This window comes from Urocitellus parryii, chromosome 3, assembly GCF_045843805.1.
Source record: "Urocitellus parryii isolate mUroPar1 chromosome 3, mUroPar1.hap1, whole genome shotgun sequence".
In the NCBI taxonomy this organism is placed as follows: Eukaryota; Metazoa; Chordata; class Mammalia; order Rodentia; family Sciuridae; genus Urocitellus; species Urocitellus parryii.
The window spans coordinates 53,509,158-53,529,410 of record NC_135533.1 but is presented as its reverse complement, the minus strand read 5'-3'; the positions used below and the strand labels follow the sequence as shown (position 1 = coordinate 53,529,410).

Genomic DNA, 20,253 nt, shown 5'->3' with positions numbered 1-20,253 from the left:
GTTCATGCCTGTACCGAGGCTCCTGACCGCGACGTCCAGCTTCCTCTCCTAGTAAGCAGATTCACTAAGCACACGGTGTAGCAGTCCAGTCTGTCCCCAGCCCTGGACCGGTGCAGGACAGGATGCACGTGGCACCCTCCGAGCAGGAAAGGGACCTGAGCTTGTGTGTCTGACTCCTTCTAACCCACTTAGTATTTTCACATTATTGGACAGATTTATCACTTGATGTTTCAGCAGCAGTTTATTTACTTTTATAAAGAAAAGCTGATTTTGGCTCAAATTCAGTGTTTTAAAAAGCCGACGACAGTTATTTCTTAAGTACCCATCACAGGGCCGTGGTGTTGCCACCTTGCAGATCCTACCCCTCCACGCAGACTTGGGTGCTCCTCCTCATCTCCCTATGGACTTCTCTCTCCCACCATTTCCAGTGACAGGCTGCCCCGGGCTTGTCCTTAGCCCCCGTCCTTGTCTTTCCCCCCTCTCTGGTCTCACTCAGCCTAGTTCACCAGGAGTTACAAACTCGGAAGGTGTCTTCAGGAGCAGAGCAGGTGGGGGACTTCCCGGGGCGGGGCAGGGATCAGGACCTTCAGTTACACAGGGAGACACAGCTGTATCAGTGTCGTGGAAGCTCCTCCCACATGCCCTTCTTGGTGAAACCCCACGTCGTGACTGGGGTAGCATTTAGTGCTGGTGCTCACCTTTATAGCCACAGCACAGACGGCCTCCATCCCCAGGTCACTCTGACAGCTGCTCACTGAGTTTACGAGGATGTCCTGTGTGCCCGTCTAAGAAGGCATCTGACCCCACCATCACCCCGAGTCGCCAGGCTGCTGCAGAATGCTGCCCACACCTGCTATGTGTCCAGCTGCACTGCCCACCGCGAGCTGCCGTCCCTCTGCACGTGCTGATCTCCTTTCAGCTGTCCCTCTTCCAGGAGCTGAGGAGCAGGCCCAAGGTTCCCATCCGCAGAAACCGCTGGGAGCAGTCGGTGCCTTTTCAGTAACACTGGTCGACATTGAGGTGGTGGTTTTCGTGGTTGTCTGGTGTCCGTCTGCCTGTAGATGGTAGCAACATGAGCACAAAGACCCCCCGTCTGGCTGCTCACCCTCTCCCCTGCTCCTGAGTGTAACACTGAGGAGAGCTGATGGCGCTCCTCTCCTGTCTCACTGTGGCCGGCCGAGTTCTCTCCAGGAGGCTAAGGAAAGCCCACAGCAGTTACTTAGTCTCACCAAAGTGGAGTTTGGTGACAGTCCATCTAGGTGCCTGACACATGTGTGTCGAACCCAGCCCCCACCCACATCAGCAGGCCACATGCCCCTCCCCCGGGGGATGACACAGGATGGCCAAGTCTCCTTGATGACTGCCTCCCCGTCACTACCATTTGTCAGGAAGCAGCATATTCACAAATGTGGGTCTTATTCTGTGCCCCCCACAGTTACTAGTGCGTTAATCCCATACGAGCAGTAGACCGTGGTTCGTGGAGTTCGGGGTTGATAGCTTTTAGTTTATTTGAATTGTATAAGAATAAACCCTCAGAAGGTTCAGAAGGCCCCTGAACACGGAGGCAGAGCCCGAGGTGACGTGTGGACAGGCCAAGGAGCACTGAGGAGTTCCCAAGCTCAGGCTGGGGGAGAGCCCAGGGAGGTCCCCTAGGAGGGACCAGCTTGCCAGCACTTGACCTGGGACTTCCCACCTGCCAGAAGACAGGGCAGGAGCGCGGACGAGGGAAGCCTGAGGAGGCAGCCCCGCAGGACGGCTCTGCTGCCTTGGCCACGGGGCCTTCCATGAGAGGTGCTGGCCTGGTGCAGCCGCAGGGAAGGGCAGTGCTCTGGCCCCCAAATGTCCTGCGGCCCTGGGGCCCGAGAGCGTCCCTTGGGGAGCGTGTCTGACACAAGCCGCATGTGTGGCAGCGTGGGGTTAGTACACCAAAGACCGCCAGTGTGTGCGACACAGCGGCCTCAGGAGCAGTAAGGCAGCCGCCTGGAATTAACCCACTTCTGCTTTACTAAGCCACCGACAAGCAGGGTCCTCCGTGGACTTGACTCCTGGCAGGCCACAAGTTTTATCTCGTGCCTCACCAGGGTCCTGGTGAGGAATAGCTGTTCAGAGAACCGGGAATTGTGTGTAAACGTGACACTGAGAACACACATCCACACACTCGTAGACGTGCACGTCGGCTCCCCACTGAGCTTCCTGCGTGTTTCTGTTCCACTATCGCTGTCATTTACGGAGTTCAGGCAGCAGAGCATTTACATCAGAGTTATTCTGAAATAGGTAACTCAAGACCCAGCTGTTTTAACCCTTCCAGGATGGTGACGTGAAGCAGTGGAAACACTCGGCACACTGCAGGTAAGAGCCAGCCTGCAGCCGCTGCCATGTTCCTGCCAGGTGCTCAATGCGCATTTGTCCCCAGGTGCAGCGGGAACGCACATGCTGAACAGCTGGGTGCTGGCGCTTGCCACATCTGGACTTGGTGGGATTCTCAGGCTGACAGCTCTTTGTGGGGCAGAGCCGACCTATTTGGTAGACTGTGCCACCTGAGGGTGAACCTGCACGGTGTCGTGACAGACTGGTGAGGACTGAGAACACAGCCACTGTTACCTTCTGGCAAAAATAGCTTTCTGATTTCACCCAAACAGGCTACTAAAATCAGTGGTCATCTGTCGTCACCACAGTTGTTATACACAAAAAGAATGCAGGATTCTTAAAATTAAAAAAATGTTCTGGACAGTGAAAGTTCTGCCGTGGACCTGCACAGCCATGGCCAGTGCTTGGGCTGTCCATCAAAGCCCATAACTGCTGCAGCCCACAAGAGAGTAAGCCCTGGTACCTACAGCAACAGGAGACACTTGGCAGGGGAAGAGGACTCCGCAATGAGGCTGCAGGGGGGTGCAGCAAGGTGGATGGCGGGCTGTGTGTCTGGGCCATCCCTTAGGGGCCAAGAAGAGGGCTGGGTCCTTACCTGGAGCTAGCTCAGCATTATTGGAACCACTCGCCTCAAAGCCGCCCTAACAGACATTCCTTTCACTTCTCTGAAACCATCAAGCGCTGTCGCTCAGGCCACCTCTTAGGATCCTGAGAATGTGGTCCTCCTTCTGTAAACAACTGTGGGCGTTCCCCCGACTCCACCGGGCATCGCAGGTGAGCTGTTCAAGAAGGATCAGTTGCACCACGGCTTCAGGTAGAACCATGCTGTGCACATGTGTGTCGACTGTGAACACTGACAGGTGTGTCCCTGGCTGCGTGGTGTGCGTGTTGGTGCCAACAGGCTCCCGTGACTCACACCCTCCAGAAGCCATGTCCCTTTGGATTGACCTCAGTCTTGAGGGGGGTTCATATCACCCCTACCTCTTGTACGGCCTGCCTCAGATTTTTGTTTTTTTTAAGAAATTGATAGTATTGGCATAATACGTTTTTTTTTTTTTAAGAGAGACATAGAGAGAATTTTTAATATTTATTTTTTAGTTTTCGGCGGACACAACATCTTTGTATGTGGTGCTGAGGATCGAACCCAGGCCGCACGCATGCCAGGCGAGCATGCTACTGCTTGAGCCACATCCCCAGCCCCATAATACGTTTCTTTGAGAGAAGACAGTTGCTGTCACCATCAAGAAAGCCACTCCACATGATTTCTAGAGCTTAATGCCCAATTGGATGCTCATTTGTACGTGTGTAACTCGAGATACGAGCTTCACAGGGTACAGTTTCCTTCAGGGTCGTGCCTCCAAGTGTTCCTATTATATACTCAGGGGATCTCGTTCACTCCCTCGTAGAAGAAATCCCCCCTCCCCCCTGTCCTCTCTCCCCCTTTCCCCTCTCCCCTTGTGATCCTCTTTCTTCTCACCCTGTCTCCAGTGCAGTTGGGGATTCTTAAAATATTCTCTTTGGCCAGTATCAGAAATTTGCCTCCAAGAAAAACACTACTGAGAATGTTTTTATTTCAGGGCTTGTGTAGTGTTCTCTGGAAATTTCTGTAAAGAGCGTTGTACCCATTCTTCAAAATCTGATGGTGGTCCATGGTGAGTGAGTCATGTAAGAAGCTGTGATTTTATAACAAAATTCAGGTTGAATTTTAATCTTTTTTAAGGGCCTCTTGAGTGATTTCTTGTTCGTCGCACTTTGTTCCTCAGTGTAACCTGGTTCTCAGGAAAGACAACTCGTGCTGTTCCTGCTTCGTGACCGTCTGGCCTGGCAGAGGCATAGAAACAGAAAATTGAGTCGGGAGTCGCTCTGATTCCTCTTGGTGGGAGACAGGAAGTGAAGGGGCTGGGGCAGCCAGGGTGCCCCTCAGGTCCAGTCGTGTTGGCTCTGCAGGAGTGTAGAGCTGGGTCCCTCTCTCGGATGCTGTTTCCCACGCTCTGAGGACTGGCCTGCAGTTCTCTGCCTTGGCTCCCCACTGGTCCCTGAAAGGCAAGGGGAGTGTCCCGTGGCCAAGACGTCCTGCTTCCCAGTCCAAGTGGGGTGGCAGCACATGGCCAAGTCTACATTCAGGGCCCATGCAGATCTGGACACCCTACAAGTACAGATAAATCCATCCTAAGTGCAACTACATGGTTATAAGCTAAATTAGTGCCTTGCAGAACTCTATAAACAGGTTGGCTGTCAATAGATCGCCAGGTGTCTCATAAATCAAAAGGACACTATAGGGGATCAGTTGTCTGCACACAGTGTGATTCAGTTTGGGCCATGTCACGAGGGGATTCAGTAAGCATGAGGGGACATGGCTTGTGGGCGAGGAGCATAGGATCAAACATGATCAGCGTGAACTGTGATGTGTCTGCAGCCCTGCCTCTGGTCACAGTGAGGCACCCTGTCATTCTGCTAAAGGTGCAGCCTTGCAGAGCGGCCCAGTCCATGTTCTGCTCAGCTGGTGCAGACATGAACTCCGCGGCTCCTCAGGAGGAGTCATCTCAAGGCCTTTCACTTTTTATCCTTAAATTGCAGATTAACTACTTTTTTTTTTTTTTTTGGTACGAGGTGTTGAACCCAGGGGATACTTAACCCACAGAGCTTCTTCCTAGCCCTTCTTATTTTTTTATTTTGAGACAGGGTCTTGCTAAGTTGCTGAGGCTGGCCTTGAACTTGTGATCTTCCTGCCTAAGCCTCCCCAGCTTCTGGGATAACAGGCGGGCACCATCATGTCCGGCAACTTCTTAGACATTCTAAGAGTCACTTCTGATTGCTGGTTCTTGGCGCGTCACCTTCGCAGCCAGAGTTCGCTGCTGTTTCATGGGGTCTTCTCCAGCAGACGTGGCAGCCCTGGCCATCCCAGCCCGCCAGGGTCTGAGGCTCATGCTGGGAACTTTCATGGGGTGGATTCCAGAGTTCTTTCCCCTGGCTTAGATCATGTCTTGGTAAAGGAGTCACATGATGCAGAGCAGTTGAGCAACCTCCTCCCCTTTGGGTCCTTACAGAATACCTTTGCAGTGGGGAAGGACCTAGCAAGGGTGTCAATGTTGTGTGCGGGGATGGGGACACAAGGCAGAAGTTGCTGTCTAACTGGAATGTGGGCCCTTTTTACAGTCTTGGTGAAGGCATTGTCCTTAGTTGGTGAGCATGAGTAGTTAGCTCAGAGCCCCCTAATTTGTAGATTGCCATGATTAAATTGTGGACCCCCTTTGTGGACAGCCAGCCTGTGGAGCCCATCTCCTCTGGGTGTCCCTGAGCAGTGCAGGAGCACTTGCTCTGCAGTAGAGCAGGCACCGACCTGTGAGTGGGTGGTTCTTTCTGGAGTGCTCTGCTCTCCCCTGACCTCCCTCTGTTCCTCCTGGCAAGACCCAGCGTGCTTTCCACCTCCTGACCTCATGATTGAGGACAGATAGACACGTGATCTTCCAGGGAAGTTGAGGGTTGGTATTGCCCCCAGGAGAATGGTGGAAAGATGGAGGAAGACTGACCACTGCCCAGGATCTGTGGTGCGGAATGCCAAGGAGCTGGCCTTACTTTTTGGACAGAAGACTTCAGTCACATGAACAACAGCCACAGACTTTATTAGGAAGGAACTTCCATCATTTTCCAAGACTTATAGTAGTACTTTTTTCTTTAATGTAGCCAAGGCACTTTAAAAAAAAAAAAAAAACCTACCTAATATACCTGGCACAGAAAAGCAAGTACTGAGGCTGCAACTCTGCAAGGAAGAGAAGGACCCAAGGCCTCTGAATGCGGACACCTTTTGGAGAGGCCACCATGGACCAGGCATGGGGCAGGATGGTGGGGGCCATTCTGGTGCCTGCACAGTGCAGAGGCAGAGCAAGCAGCCGGGATGGTCCAGGTGAGAAACAGCCTCACTGTGCCGACGGCAGCAGAGGAAGGTGTGTGGGGAGGAGAGAACATGTCTGCGTGCTCTTAGGAAGATCCAGCAGGATTTGATAGTGCGTGGCAGGTGGGAGTGGGGGAGGCAAGGCCGCTTCCACCTCTGTTCTATGAACAACTGAGGGGAGTGTGTGGAGCCCTTGACCTAAGTAGTGCTGCCAGGGGAGGGGTGTGGGCAGAGTTTGGTACAATAGGAGTTGTGGCTCAGGCACATTGAGTTGGAGTTCCCATCAGACATTCAAGTTGGGATACAGACTAAATGCATATGTAGGGGAACCGTTAGGACTGTAAAGGTGCGTTTGGGGACTGTTGGTGTGTGGCGATGTTTGCAGCCCTGGTACCAGGGAGTGTAGAGTGAGTAGAGGCGCCAGGGGAGGACTGAGCCCTGGCTGTGTGCACCGGGGAGTCTGGGGAGGAGGGGGCAAGGACACCACATTACACCCTGGCAACAGGTATTTTAACAACAACCAAAAAAAAATACACAAATACCTTATTTTACTAACAGGATTTTTCTTTCAAAATATATCTAATATTCTACGTGCACTTTATTGTGGAAGGACTTTTATTTTAATTAAATTTTACACATTATTTTTGAGAGTGTAACTTAGCAGCCGTATCTGCTTGCACATGAGAGTGTTCCAGAGATCACAGCTGAGCCTCTTAAGCATACACGGGTCATTTAGTAATTCAAACCCTGTGAGGGCAGTCTTCACTTACGTGGCCCCAGAACCTGGGACTGGACTTGAGACTCGGTACTTAAGTTTTAAGTGAATAAATGAGTAGGTGAGTGGTTTATTTATGTTCTAAATCTCAGAATTTCTTCTTGCCTCTAATGAATATGCATTCTACATCATTCCAAATTACAAACATACCATGTAGTTAGTATGTTTCTTGTTAAAAGCCATTAGGGCAGAATAGCCTGCTGTGCACTTTGATTCAGAGTCAGGGAAAGGACAGACGCAGCAATCCTTGTGGTTGCCAAGGTGCTGGCTGGGCCGGTGTGGTGAGAATCATTTCTGCCTTATTTTCATTCAGTGAAGTGGTGCTTCTGCTATTTATTTTAGTTACATTGGAATTTGTTATACTTATTTCTTTGTTTTCATTTTGATAAGACAAGTACGTGCTTGTGTTATTTATAAAGATGTTTGGACTCCGAGTGTAAGTACAGTGGTGAAATGCTAGGTCACTGTGGTCGTTGCTTGGAGGGATTTAAAAAGTGGTTCTGACCCAGCAGTTAAGTCTTAGAATCTGGGAACAACCCATTTTCATTTTTGAAAACCGGAAAGGATGGGGCAAAATACAAGCAGAATTAATCTACTGAAATATCTGGATGAACAGAGCTGGACTTTTTTTTTCTTTTTGGTACCAAGGATTGAACCCAGGGGTGCTTAACTACCGAGCCACATCCCCAGCCCTTTTTATTTTTTTGAGAAAGGGTCTTGCTAAGTTGCTTAGTGCCTCACTACATTAAACTTGCAATTCTCCTGCCTCAGCCTCCCAAGGCACTGGGATTACAAGCGTGCGCCGCCACAGCTGGCTCAGCTGGACTTCTTGGGGATACTTTTCACACACATGTCAGCGAGTGGCTGGCTGTTCCCTCACCAGCTGCCCTTTAGTCTATCAATTCGTATGTTTTGAAAATGGGAAAGAGCTCTGAACTGAATAGTTCTCTATTGCTTAAGTTAAATAGATGTGTTTAGTTTCTTGCATCCAGGGATGCTTCTGAAAACAGAGTCCAATTTGGGAGATGTGGTCCAGAGCTGCAGGCTCCCAGGTGGTGTGTGCACACCTGGTCCTGGGACCAGAGTTGGTGTTTGTGTGGACATGGAGCTGCTTCCTGGGGCACTAGTCACTTGGAAAAGTTGTCAGACGCAGAGCTGCTCTGTCATTGGTTTACATATCTGAGTTCATTAGTCTACACAGTCATCTGTGGAATTGTGGCCTGAGTGCTTAGAGCAAATGCCTCTTGGTCACTTGATGCTTAGGAAATGATGTGTTTGGAATTTGAACTCAGATCTTCTATAGTCTGTAGCCCATATTCTTCTTCTATCTGCTTCCACAGACCTAAGTCGAGAGCACATTTTCATCTTCCGTAGTCATTCTGAATTACACACCGCCTGTGTGTTCTCAAAGACTGATGGTAAGGGGTGGGTTTTCATGCCTGCCCTGCCATTTCTTAGCTGTGTAGCCTTGAGTCAGACAGTTAGACCCCAGGCCTCAGTTTCCTTACCAGTAAGAGGGTGGGAAGACCAGCCAACCAAAGGGCCCAGTGAGCACTAAGTGCTAAATGCTGTTAGCATTCAACACACATTTTTGACACCTGTCACCGATATTAAGATCATAACTTGGCTGTACCTTGCTGACATCATGCTGAGTGAAAGAAGATAGAGAAGCCCACACATGGTGGGATTCCTTTCAGATGGCATCTCCGGGATGGGAGTAATTACCAGGGGACAGGGCAGAGGGGAGAGTGGGAGGCTGCCATGAGTTGACGGGTACACAGTGCTTTCCCAGCTTGATGAAAACGCTTTGAAGCTAGAAAGAGCTGGCAGCTGCACAACCTTGTGAATGTGCTAAGTGCCACTGGCTTGTGCCCTTTAGCACTATTACTTGTATGTTTGAAAATGTCACTTAAATGAAGCAAAGTCATATGAAAACTTGCTCTACTAAGGCAAGCGACACATCTACCAAGCACACTTATGTTTTAAAATGAACTTCATGGAATCGCAGGAAGCATTTCTTGACGTTATGATGAGATGGGTTGGAAATGCAGAGGAACGGTTTATTTTGGAACAAACAGTATTGCCTTGAACCTTTGCCAGTTCAAGCTGGTTCTTTGGAACACTAGAGCTCTTCTGTTTTCTGGCTCCAAAGTACCCACTTATTTTGTTATGAAAAATTATACCATTTGCATCTCTTAAGTTTTTCCCCTGAAGTTCATTGCCAACTAAAAATAACTTCATGGCCACACTGTTTCCTTAACTACATGATTGCTTTTGTAGTTTATAATGAGGGATAATGTATTTGTGTGGCAGGTTAACAAACTTGCCCTTTGTCACAAAGCTGTGACGTGGTGGAGACTGGTTTACACCCAGTTGCCTGGATGCTGTGGGTTTAAGCAGTGCATTATACTGTCCAGTTGGGGAAGAATCAAAAGCTTATTATCCTTTCCCCAGAAAAACAAAACTGTACATACTAGCAAATTCTTTTAAGTTGTGTTGTTTGAGAAAATCACTGTAATAAGTGAGACAATCTATAAAATCTGGTGAGGAAAGTATTTATAATTGGATTTTTATATTTTGAGCTTAAAACAATAAAAGATTAATAAATTACTTCTGTTAGTATCATAATAGAGAAGAAATCTGCAAATGCAGCATGTTGTTATACCTTTACCACCATGGGCGGGGGAAGGACAGACAGGCAGACCGTGGCAATGGTGCCTCAGCCCTTGTCATGTTAACGGAGACAGCTATGTGACAAAATGGAGAATAAAGTGGACTGTTGGACCGTGTGAAGTTAACTAGAATCCCTTGGGTTAAATCTGGCACAAATTTCTAGCTGTCAGATTTGATTTTCATTCTTTAGCCTGTATCTTAGGCAACTTGAAGCCTGCCATATGCAGAGACCCTTGTGGACTGTAGTCTCCTCTTGTCCCTGACCAGTTGGTACCCACAAGTATTCTTCATAGCTGCCAATGAATTGAACAGTCGGGCACATGGTGGCCTGGAGACTGGGCCAGACCCAGAGATGGATCATAAACTTAATGTGAGAATGACAGGAATTTTGCTTATCAGACGTTGTCAACGTTAACATGTTTTCAGGGTGACCAGTAAAGCCCTCAGGTGAGTTAAACTGGTTTCATGTTACAGCTGAGTTTCTCCTACCCGAGGTGGTGAATCATCAGTGCAGTCGTCAACCTGAGAACCCCCCCCCCCACACACACGCAGACTGCTCCTCCCCTGCAGCCTCGGCCTTCTCTCTCTGCTCCTGGCTAACAGAGGGGACTCGGTCCTTTGTGTTCACGCAGCCTCATTCCTCACTTTATTTAGCTTCTCAGTTATTTTTGTTTTCTCAGATATGTTATGGGAAATGTGTTGGGTCAGCCTTTTGTTTTTGAGTTCACGTGCTGCCCAACTGTGGTCTTACAAGTCGAGTTTTCTATTTTGGATACTCTACTAAGGTAGATACGTTTGGCTAATGAGAGTCCAGAGCTCGAGGTTTACATTGCATTTCTTACATGATGATTTTAGAGCAATCAAATTAGCATCTTCTGTTTCGGTGATATTAATTCTTAAGATGCCTATATAAATCAAATTTATCAATTTGCCTACCAGAATTCTAATAGCTGCCTTATGCTTTTATTTTCTTAACATTTAGAAAGGGATAAATTCAGGAAACATGAATATTCTCCAAGTTTGTTTAAATTCAGTTGACATTTCAGTGTGGTTTATATTTGAACTTCAGGGCACACGCGTTTTTAAGACTGCTCATTCCCTGGCTTCTCTCACCAGCACGTTGTTTCCCAGGGCCTCCTGTCTGAAAGGAGCCTGATGTTGAAACTTCTTCGTTTTATTTCCTGGACTGATTATATGAGTTTGTAGAGATCCATACAAATTGCTTGTGTCTCTCTAAATGATAACATACATGGGCTGATAAAAGGAAGATAAAGACTTAACTGTTTTAAAACACCCATTAACAGCCAGATGAGAACATGATCTCATGTTATCAGTTCTCTATACTTTCTTTCACTGAACTGTTTTTTTTTTTTGTTGTCATTGTTTTTAAGGTTGTTTAAGCCATATAAACTAGGGGAAATGGGAAAGATATTTAAATGACAGAGTACTCCTGTGTACAAGGTTCTAGTGAGGACTAGCAGTCACACGGAGCAGGGTCCTGAGAGCACAGCGGGCTGTTTTCCATCTCGGCTGGGGACAGATTTGCCCACATTATACTCCGTTCCCGTTCGTTGTCTTGGGCCCAACATCCCCAGAGCTGCTCCTCCTGCCTCACAGGACTGGGCTTCCAGCCCTGGTGCCCTGGGCTGCTTTTGCCATTCCTCAGTGCCACTCCTGCACTGGGGTGGAAACAGTATGCTCTCACAACTCACCCTGGGGACCCAATCAACCCCATTCCCTCGCATTTTTCCAAAGCACCATCTACTTCTAGCCAAAAATAAGTACATAGCGCCTGTCTCCTTTCCCTGTCATTCTCTGTGCCTAATGACCTTTTACACATTACGTAAGATGCAGCTTGAAATGTCAGCCCTGCTTGTCTTGACTCTCCTGCATCGAGGGTGTTGGGGAGCCATCTGGGATTATTGTAAGCATTATAAGCGTGAGCTCAGCTCAGTCCAGAGCAGTCTTGCTCAAATGAGAGCTTAACACCTGTTGTCTATTCAGGAGGTCACATGTGAGAATATAATAGTACTCCCTGAAAGAGGTCTAAGAGATGTGGTCCTCTCCAGAAATTTAATTGTGAAGGTTCTGTAACACTGAGTGGGAAAACCAACATGGATGGTTTACATCAGGCTCCTTACCAGAGTGTGGACTCTCTAGTTTGGGGGCTGTGGTCCTGGGACCTGGCTTGGGTTTTTATTTGTGGTCTCACTAAATTATTCACAGATGAATAGATGGTGCAGCTGTTGAAAGTCAGAACTGGCAGGTGCTGAGGATTGCATTCAGCTTCTGAATCCTGTTCTTGTCATTTGTTCCACAGTGACGCCCACTTTCTTGGAAAAAAATACGTTGCTATCTCACATTGAATATGTATTAGCTTTAGTATGTGAAGGAGGAAAGACATCTCCTGTAGGTGGTACTGAGCCTTAGAAATTATCAAAAAGAAGAGACAGGTCTCATATCTTGGTCATTCATCAAAAGGAGCTTAGACTTTGGGTGGAAGGATGGACTTGCTGAATGTAAGAATAATGCATGCAAAAGACTAGCATGAGTGTTTTAGCTGTAAAATTCCACTGGTGTATGGAAACCCATAGATTCCAGGGGTTTGGTGATAGAATACTGATGCCTGCAGAATGATGCCTGAGTTCAAAATGAAAATGTTTTAATCATTTAAAAATGTGTGGATTCCAATAGTAGTATTGATGGAATTGTGGTGAAGATGAACATGAAACTTATTGATGAGACGCTTAGTCTTCTGCACTCGAGGAACGGTTACTTCCTGACACCTTCTCCTGAACACATCAGCTAATGCTAGCAGCAAGTCCTAATCGTAAAGGATCACTTTTTAAATTTGGCTTGTGTTGTATCTTCTCCCAATTTTTAAATCTCATTTACTTACATGTTTCTTATTTCTGTGACACAGAGACTCAATTTAATTTTAATTTAATTAATTAAATTAGTTTAATTCTTTGGCTCACTAAGATAATGACTCAATTTCTAGTCACTCTGAGTTTTTTCTTGACCAAGTGTTAATATCCTTAACACATCTGAGTACACATGGGTGTTGGAGATACATACATTTCAGATCTGGGTCCTCGCTGTGGTGCTGTGTCTGTTTTTACTGTCATCAGAGTGGCTGTTGCCCACGAAGAGCCTGATGGATGTGTAATCAATGTTCTGCTTGTTGTGTCCTTCACAGGTCCTGTTGTCTTTGGAGATGGGTCACTGGATTTCCGAGGAGCCTTTTGAGCTTTTTGACCACTTCCCTGCAGCTCCCGTAAGTCAGATAATGTTTTGGATGGTAAATGCAATCTAGTATTGCTATAAGCGTGAGCTCAGCTGACTAAGTCCAGAGCAGTCTTGCTCAAATGAGAAAGACGTAGCCGCAGAACTTCACACCTGTTGTCTATTCAGGAGGTCACGTGTGAGGATATGAAAGTAGTACTCCCTGAAAGAGTGTCTCCAGAAATTTAAATATGAATTTAAATTTAAATATGAATTTAAAGTAGGGGTCCTGGGGACCTCAGGAACACAATTGAGGAAAATAAGCAAACTGGATTCTTGACAGTGTAGCCTTATATATTGCTGTTTTAAAAAGTAATCATTTTTACTGTTATCAGAGACAAAACTGATAGGTATGAAAATTGTGGCTTGCTATCATTATCATGTGGTCTTTATATTTTGATTTTCCTAAATTCACTTCAACTATACTGACTTTTAAATATTTCAAACAGTTAATGGAAAATTTCCAAGTTCTAATTTAAAAAAATAATAATAGTGAAGTGGGTTAATTATGGCTTGTTTGGAAGCAGGATTATAAAGAAGTTGGCTTTTATTTTCAAGAATGTTGACTGGTTTGTGGCAGTTTATTATTTCAAAAGATTAATATCTGGAAGATAAGTGATGGTTGTATCTGCCATTTGTTGTGTATTTGCTGACCGGCCCTCTGACTGTAATATAGCAAGAAACTGAACTCTGCTCTCCAGCCATTGCCGTTATCTGGGTTGTTAAATTGTTTTTGTTTTCATTTTTAAGATTACTGTTTTGATTTCCTTTCAACTTTGTCAATGTTTTCTTAAGGAGAGAAAAAAATTCCTCCTAGCAAGACTGTTTGTTTGAATACTATTAGGAATTGAAGTGTAAAGTGCAAACAGATTCTTCTCATTTCTGTCATAAGAGAATAGAGCTCTGAGTAACATTGTGAGGTCTGTTTTGGAAATCCATTTTTCCTGCTGCCTGAGAAATTGATACAGATTAATCATGTTGCTGCCGGTTTTTCCTGTTACCATTTCCCCAAGTCCACATCCATCATTGTAGTCATTGAAACACCAGAAGCTTACTGTATTGTGAAGTTGTGAAATTTTCTTATGATCACATTTTTTTTAACTTGATACAAAGCCGTGATACGCCTGTTGAATTTTTAAAGCCTTCTTAAATGCAGTTGTGGAAATAGTTCTCAGGAGCGTTCTTCACCCCCTAAATCTTTGGGAAAGTGAGACATGGCAGAGGGGAGCAGTGCCCACAGTTTAACTCAGAAGGCATAGTGAAATGTGAGGGCCCCCAGGATAAGTCTGGAGGAAGGTAGGAGTGAAAAGGAAGAAAAACTGAATAAAGAAAAAGCAGTGGTGGAACACTAGGAGGCGGAGACAAACTCGGGGCACGCTGGCCGCGGGTGAATCCAAACTTCCCAACATGGACTCGAAAGTGAACATCTGAGAAATTGCTCCTAAATTTATTCCCCAGATGTTCATTGTATTAATTCTACAAAACCTTTAAAAGGAACTGAAACAGTGGGACCTAAGGTTTTGCAGTTGTGAGCATAAGCTGTGTTCGTTAAATGCTCTGTAAACGTTTGCTTATTTCATGAACATCAGATTTTATTTTTGCATTCTAGAACACTTTTTTTTTCAGTTTGCTGATGAACACTAATGCAAATATTTTTTCTTAAATAAAATCAGAGGTGAGTCTATAACTTTGTCAATGTCTTAAATGGAATGTTTTTCTAAACCACAAATTAAATTTAGCTCAGTTTTCTAAAATAGAGCTTACTAGAAGAGAAAGTACATGTCTGTATTAGAATACTGAGAAAATCCTATAGTCTGAGAAGATAGTAAAGTGCATAATTTTCTTCATTGAAAATCAAACTTTTCCTTGTAATAAGGCACAGGTATTTTGTAACCAAATTACAAAATTGTAAATATTATTATAAAAGTTAAACATAATCATCTCACCTAATAAGTTATATTTAATTACTAAAATACCTTCATATTTAACAGCCATACTGGAAAAAAATAGTACAATCTTCATAGAAACTAAAATGGCATACAATTTGAAATATGTATTTGAGCATTAACTTAAAACTAAGCTGTCAACAGATAAGTAAATACGCTGTTTTGGGTAATGAAAATTTAAAGTAGCTAAGAGGAGTAAAGATGCACTGTTATTTCCAAATATTAAACTGCTAATAACCACTAATGAGAAAATCCCTGAATATAGAGTGTATTTTTATGGCTTATAGAAGTTTGTCTTCCTTGTAATTGTGATAGTGTTGCTGAATTCAGGACACGTGAATATTTACACAACCCATAAACAGTGCTTAGAGGATCCGTTCCAAGATTATCTCTACTATATAGCACAAGTGTTCTGTTTTCCAGTTATTTACTGATGAACTCGAGCATGACATTCTTGGTTGTGACAGCAGAGTCTGTGAATTGTCACTCTCTCAGCCGTGAATTCATCTTCGCATAGGTGTCCACCAGACCACAGTGCCAGGTCCTGGCTAGTTTGGGTTTTGCTTTGGCTCGTTAAGTGGTGCGGGTCAGCGATGACGTTGAGGTTGTCGTCTGGAGCATGGGTCCGTGGGCACCCAGCGCTGTCTCGGGTGAGGGATGGAGTGCAGCAGTGTCTCTCAGTGCTTTGGGATTAGCTGTGGGAAGAATCCAGCACAGTCTTTCTGGGGTATGCAGACGGCATTTAGAAATCCGCCGGTCGAATCATCATGGTGGTGGCCTTAAGTGAGTAGCCTGACCCCTTCCAGTAGTACCACTTAATACCATTGAATTTATTTGTGTTCTGCTTCTGTGGATAGTACATTCCGTTCAGGTTGGAAGGGCCACATGCATCAAACCACCAGCCTGTGGAGGCAAAGCACAGAAGGAATTAGGACCCAGGGATGCCAGCTCCGTGCACCGGCGATCACGCCCAGGCCTTCCAGCAGGCCTGGGCATCTTCACGGGCATAGTACACCACAGTGTACTATGAGCATGCTCCCAGCCACACACCCAGGTCCCAGTGCTGACAGCTAAGTGTTCTCACGCGCTTTCGCACTCCTTTCCTCTTGGGCTACGTGGAAAGGCACCTCGTCCACGGGCACCTGGTACATTGGGAAGTAAGGGTCCTGGGAACCTCAGGAACCCTGAGATGGCCATCATCAGGCCAGGACTGCATCCCTCCCAGCAGCATGGGGGCTGAAACACCCAACAGAAAGGACTTGTTGCAGCTGGTTAAAAAGGAGGGGGGGAGTGGGTGCTGTCTGAGCCGGAGCACAGCGAGCAGAGCATGCCCTCCTGCCTTCACTCTGGGCAGGGCCCACAAATGGCAAACCAGGGCCAGGGCTGGCCAGAAGAAAGGACCTTGGTTTGCATGTGTAAAGATTTGAGTTTGATACCATGTCTGTTAATTTTTTTAATACAGAAAACTATAACATGACTATTTTTGATACTTGGTAAAATAGATGAAGCGAGTGAACCTCAACTCGGGGCTCCCCCAGCAGAAGGTGGGGGGGGTATCCATGGGGTGGCCTTTGACTTATCTGTAACATTTTTTTCCTTTAAAGAATTCTAATGCAAAACATATCTTTAACGTATACACATTGGATGTGAGTGCTACTTATCTCCCCAGCGCCTGACTGACTTCCTGCTGTGGATTCTGTTCCTTGAGATGCCTCAGATTAATGGAAATGTGGTGGGAAGCTTGTATGTTCCTGGAATCCTTGTGATATTGCAGAGTGACAGATGTGGCCCCACCAGAGCCCACCATCTGCCCCTCTATGGAAATCACACCCAAGCAGATATCTGGCTGCACATTAGGCCACAGCTTCTTCATGGCCACACCACTAGGTGCAAGTTGGCCCCTTCATAGTCTGACCCCACCCCACTGTCACCTTGGGCTGCCTTTCTTCTCCCATCTCTCCTGTATTTCCCCTCTCAGCCCCTAAATCTCTATTTGTATAAAAAAAAATACTGTTTCCTTGGTCGTTTATGTGACTTCCCTGCTCTTGAGTAGCCATTGGGCCTGTGGGAGTTCTGGAAAGCCCCCCAGAAACAGGTCTAGCAAGTGGGGGAGCAGTGACTGTCTCTCCTTAAAGCCTCTGAGCTGGGGGACGTTCCGTGTTACCAGGCAGCAACTGCCACCTCGGGCCGAGTTCTTGAGGTGGTAAAGACATGAAGTTTGGACTTACGGAAACTACTGGGTTTCACTTTATTTCCATAAAAACACCCTCCTTTTGACTACGAATGGTCCCTTAGGAGCCGAATGGCATAGGCTGGGCTGAGCGCTGCTGGTCTCGTGCCCCTTGTCCTGAGAAGAATATCCTCATGGAGAAATTCCTTTAAAAAGCCACATGCAACTGATGATAATAATTGACCTGTGATATTCTCTTTAGTTCACGTGATGTGACACCTTTCTGTGTCTCTCCACTTCTGTGCCATAACCTCTAGCTCCAGTGATTAGTACTCAAGTCCAGGGTCAGTGTCACAGGCCAATTCAGTGAAGGCAACATGCTACTTACTGCCTGTGCTGTTAAACAGTTGTTTCTCACATTGGCTGGGTTAAGTTGCTTTTTATGTTTTTATCATAGACCAACTCATTTGATAGTCATTTCTTGGTTCCAATAATGTGTTCTTGTAGATAGTGGGATTTTTTAAAGATACAATCATACGTATAGATAAATATTTTTTTTCTCCTTCTCAACTTCTTTGAGAATATATTGGGTATATAAATGTAATTTTCATTTTATTTCTTCAGCAGATATTTCCTCCATAAGTGAATAGTAGTATAATATAGGTATGGCAATTTTAGGTAGTGGTTACTATCTAAAGAGTTATTAAATAAATGAAAGAATAAGCTTATTCCTCATAAACACCAGCAGCCTGTTTTGCAGAGCACAATGATTGTAGACCTCACAGACTCTGTGGAACAGGGTCATTATCCATATGTTAGACAATCCATATGCTGCTGAGACCCAGTGTATGCTGATAGGGCACAGTGTGGAAATATGTCAGTTTTATCTAGACTGTAAGTCTTGAACTCACAGTCATTGTCCATGAAGGCTCCCTTACTTTATAGAACTATGTAGCTCTGTATTTAATTTAACAACAGGGTATTTTTAGAAAATTCTCAATAATAGTTTTTGTTGTTGTTGTTTTCTTTGATTTTTAGTGTGTCGTGTCAGAAAAATGTTAATTCCCAGGCTGTTTGACCCTCCTGAACCGCTCAGAAACAGACGCAGATTTTAGAGGCCAGAAGGAATTGATGATTCTGCTTTGCAATCTTTTCCGTCAAACATTGAATACCCACTATGGGCAGCACCTGGTGAGAGGGCCTGGCGACCTCCTGCAGAGTTAAACAGGCCTTCTCGGGGTTCCCTGTTGGTGGCCACCCACAAAGGAGGCAAGGGTCTGATCTGACATCTGGGTGGGACCAGGGGCAGGAAGGGCAGAGGTGGGGAAATGGAGCCCAGAGTAGTGATGGGGATGAGGTTGACGAGAAAGTGCTGTTTTGGGTGAGTATTGATTGAAGAAACCGAGAGCCTTGAGGACGTGCAGCGTTCTGTGGAGAACCTGGATGCACACGAGGAGGAGGACACTTGTGGTCAGTGTGTGCCGATGCAGGCAGCACGGCCTGGTGCCGGGCCGGCACCAGGCTCTCCCAGCTCTGTCAGTGCGTCCTCAGAAATGCTTCTGCCTGGGTGTGGACGGTGAGGTGCAAGGACGTGGACACGCCTCAGCGAGTGCCAGGGTTTGAGCCCTGAAAGTTCCAGAGCTACACCCCTGCTATTGCAATAGTAAAATGTTTCCATTCTTAAGAAAGTTTACTTTTCTGAGAGGAGTGATGAAATCATTTTGTCCAATAAAAACCCATAATTAGAAGCTCAGGGATGAGGGAACTTGTGGGCTTAGGAGCAACATAGGCAGAGATAGTTTTATAATTTTTTTATGAGCATGGCTTTCTGACGGACTCAAACTGCAAAGGCTGGAACCTGACTTTTCTGTTATTAAAAGGCATTTTAGTACATCTCTCTCGATGTACGTGGAAGAAAGATTATGTTGAAATAAGAAGTACTCATGAGATGTCCAAATCTGTCTACTCTTTTATGCTCTATAAAGTAGTGGTTTAAATGGTGCCTAATTAACTGCTGCTTTAAGTGAGGCAGTGAGCTTTAGGCTTCCATGACGTAAAGAAAATCATTCATGCTTGAAGTCTTCTGCCCAAGGGTGACTTTCTGAATGAATTTGCCATCAGCAGGTCTGTCTCTGGCTCAGTGACATTCTAGAGGGAAACTCGAGTTCTTCCTAGTGCTCTTATTTATTGATCCTCCTCCCTGGACCACTGCCTCCCATGCCATGACATCAAGGAGCTGCTCCCAGACAAGTACTAATAACACCCACGTAGGCATCATCAACCCTCAAGAGCATATCAATCAAAGGGCAGATACTCGTGCTGCAAAGATCACTGTTCATAAATGCTCTTCTATTTCAGAGCAGCTGCAGGAGGTCACTCCACAAACAGATGGACAGACCTCCTCCAGCAACACACCCCTACTCAGACTTTCAACCAACCAATTGTCTCCCCTTTTAAAACTTCCTTAAGAAATATAACACATTCAAAAATAAGCCCACACTAAAATTCATGGCTCAGTCCATCACGGCAAGAGGAAACCAGCGTCACTACTGCTGTGTGGAGGAATAGACTGTCCCCAGCCCCTCTCACACACCTCCCGTCTCCCTCTTCAGCAAGGGCCCTGATCCTGAGTGTCACTGCCGTCTTCTTGTTCTTCTTCTGAGTACCAGTCGATGACATCTGAGCCTGCGTTAATAAAATTTGCATATAACTTTGCCTTCAAAGTTTAGGTTTATGCAAAAGGAAACCTACTCTGTGTTCTCTTGTGCCCAGGGTTTCGCTCAGCGTTTTGTTGTGAGGTCCACTCATGTGCACAGTGATAGTTCAGTAATTTTATGGCTATGTTCCATGAGCACATTTGTATGAGTTTATCATTATATATTTGCTCATTATCCTGTGTGATGGCCATCAAATACTCCTGGCAGTGCCTGTACCACCACTTGCATAATCGACATTCAGTGAAGAGCCACTTCCACAAGCTGCATGATGCTTGTGGATCAGGCCACCCCTCCTGAGCTTCGCTCCGCTGTCCAGTGTCCAGTAGTGCTGCCTGTTCTAGCCTCTCTGACTTCTCTGCTTCTGCAGCCCCTCCCCCTTCCATGGGTCTGTTCTTTCTCCCTGATCCCTACCCTAAAGTGCTTGTGTC

At 46.0% G+C, this 20,253-nt stretch overlaps 1 protein-coding gene across 1 annotated transcript in view; it reads left to right on the top strand.

Annotated features, from left to right (window-relative positions):
• The first annotated feature begins 7,012 nt into the window (after nt 1–7,012).
• Nucleotides 7,013–20,253, top strand: part of LOC144253641 (CUB and sushi domain-containing protein 1-like) — a 136,479-nt gene continuing 123,238 nt past the window's right edge. Inside the window, exons 1-2 of the mRNA XM_077795960.1 lie at nt 7,013–7,095; nt 12,907–12,984. Coding sequence (XP_077652086.1) covers nt 7,088–7,095; nt 12,907–12,984 — 86 coding nt within the window. The 5' untranslated portion in view covers nt 7,013–7,087. The remainder of the gene's footprint in view (nt 7,096–12,906; nt 12,985–20,253) is intronic.